The sequence below is a fragment of the Rhincodon typus genome, unplaced genomic scaffold (assembly GCF_021869965.1).
Source record: "Rhincodon typus isolate 14 unplaced genomic scaffold, sRhiTyp1.1 hic_rhity00013779, whole genome shotgun sequence".
Classification (NCBI taxonomy): Eukaryota; Metazoa; Chordata; class Chondrichthyes; order Orectolobiformes; family Rhincodontidae; genus Rhincodon; species Rhincodon typus.
The window spans coordinates 5,389-6,092 of NW_025979417.1; the positions used below are offsets into that span (position 1 = coordinate 5,389).

Here is a 704-nt window from a genome sequence, read left to right on the forward strand (position 1 = left end):
TGAGGGTGGGGGGTGTGATGCTGAGGGTGGGGGGTGTGATGGTGTCACTTTGGGCTGTGGGTGAGCTGCTGGTGGTCAGTGCCATGCCCGGGGGGGGTGAGCTGGGTGATGTAATTTGCCCCGGGGAAGGGTGTTGGTGGGGGTGGTGGATGCGCTGAGGGACACCCCCTTGGAGCCCCATCACTCACAATGTCCATCTCTTTCTTCATGTTCTCCAGTTTGTCCTTCCTCTTCATTTTCTTCTTCTTCACGTCTCCACCTGCTCCTCCTTTCCCCTGCATCTGGTACATGTCCAGATTGTCCTGAAAAGGGGGTTGGGGGGAAACAGGCCGTCAGCAACATCCCTCACACAAACACCCCCCCAGGCCCTCACTCCTCCCTCCGACAAATAACTCCCAACAACCTGCCCATGGCCCCCCTCACAGCCCTCAATACTCTACAGCCTAAAGGTCTCCCACGGTCACAGGGGCAGTGCTGAGGGAGCGCCGCACTGTCGGAGGGTCAGTGCTGAGGGAACGCCGCACTGTCGGAGGGTCAGTGTTGAGGGAGCGCCGCACTGTCGGAGGGTCAGTGGTGAGGGAGCGCCGCACTGTCGGAGGATCAGTGCTGAGGGAGCTCCGCACTGTCGGAGGGTCAGTGCTGAGGGAGCACCGCACTGTCGGAGGGTCAGTGCTGAGGGAGCGGGCACTGTCGGAGGGTCAGTG

General features: G+C 61.4%; 1 protein-coding gene across 1 annotated transcript in view; it reads right to left on the bottom strand.

Moving 5' to 3' along the window:
- The window catches only part of LOC125482621 (potassium-transporting ATPase alpha chain 1-like), a gene marked incomplete at both ends in the record, with an annotated part of 5,414 nt that extends 5,112 nt beyond the window's left edge, over window positions 1-302 (bottom strand). The window contains one exon of the mRNA XM_048594730.1: window positions 189-302. Coding sequence (XP_048450687.1) covers window positions 189-302 — 114 coding nt within the window. The remainder of the gene's footprint in view (window positions 1-188) is intronic.
- Between the last annotated feature and the right edge of the window lie 402 nt (window positions 303-704).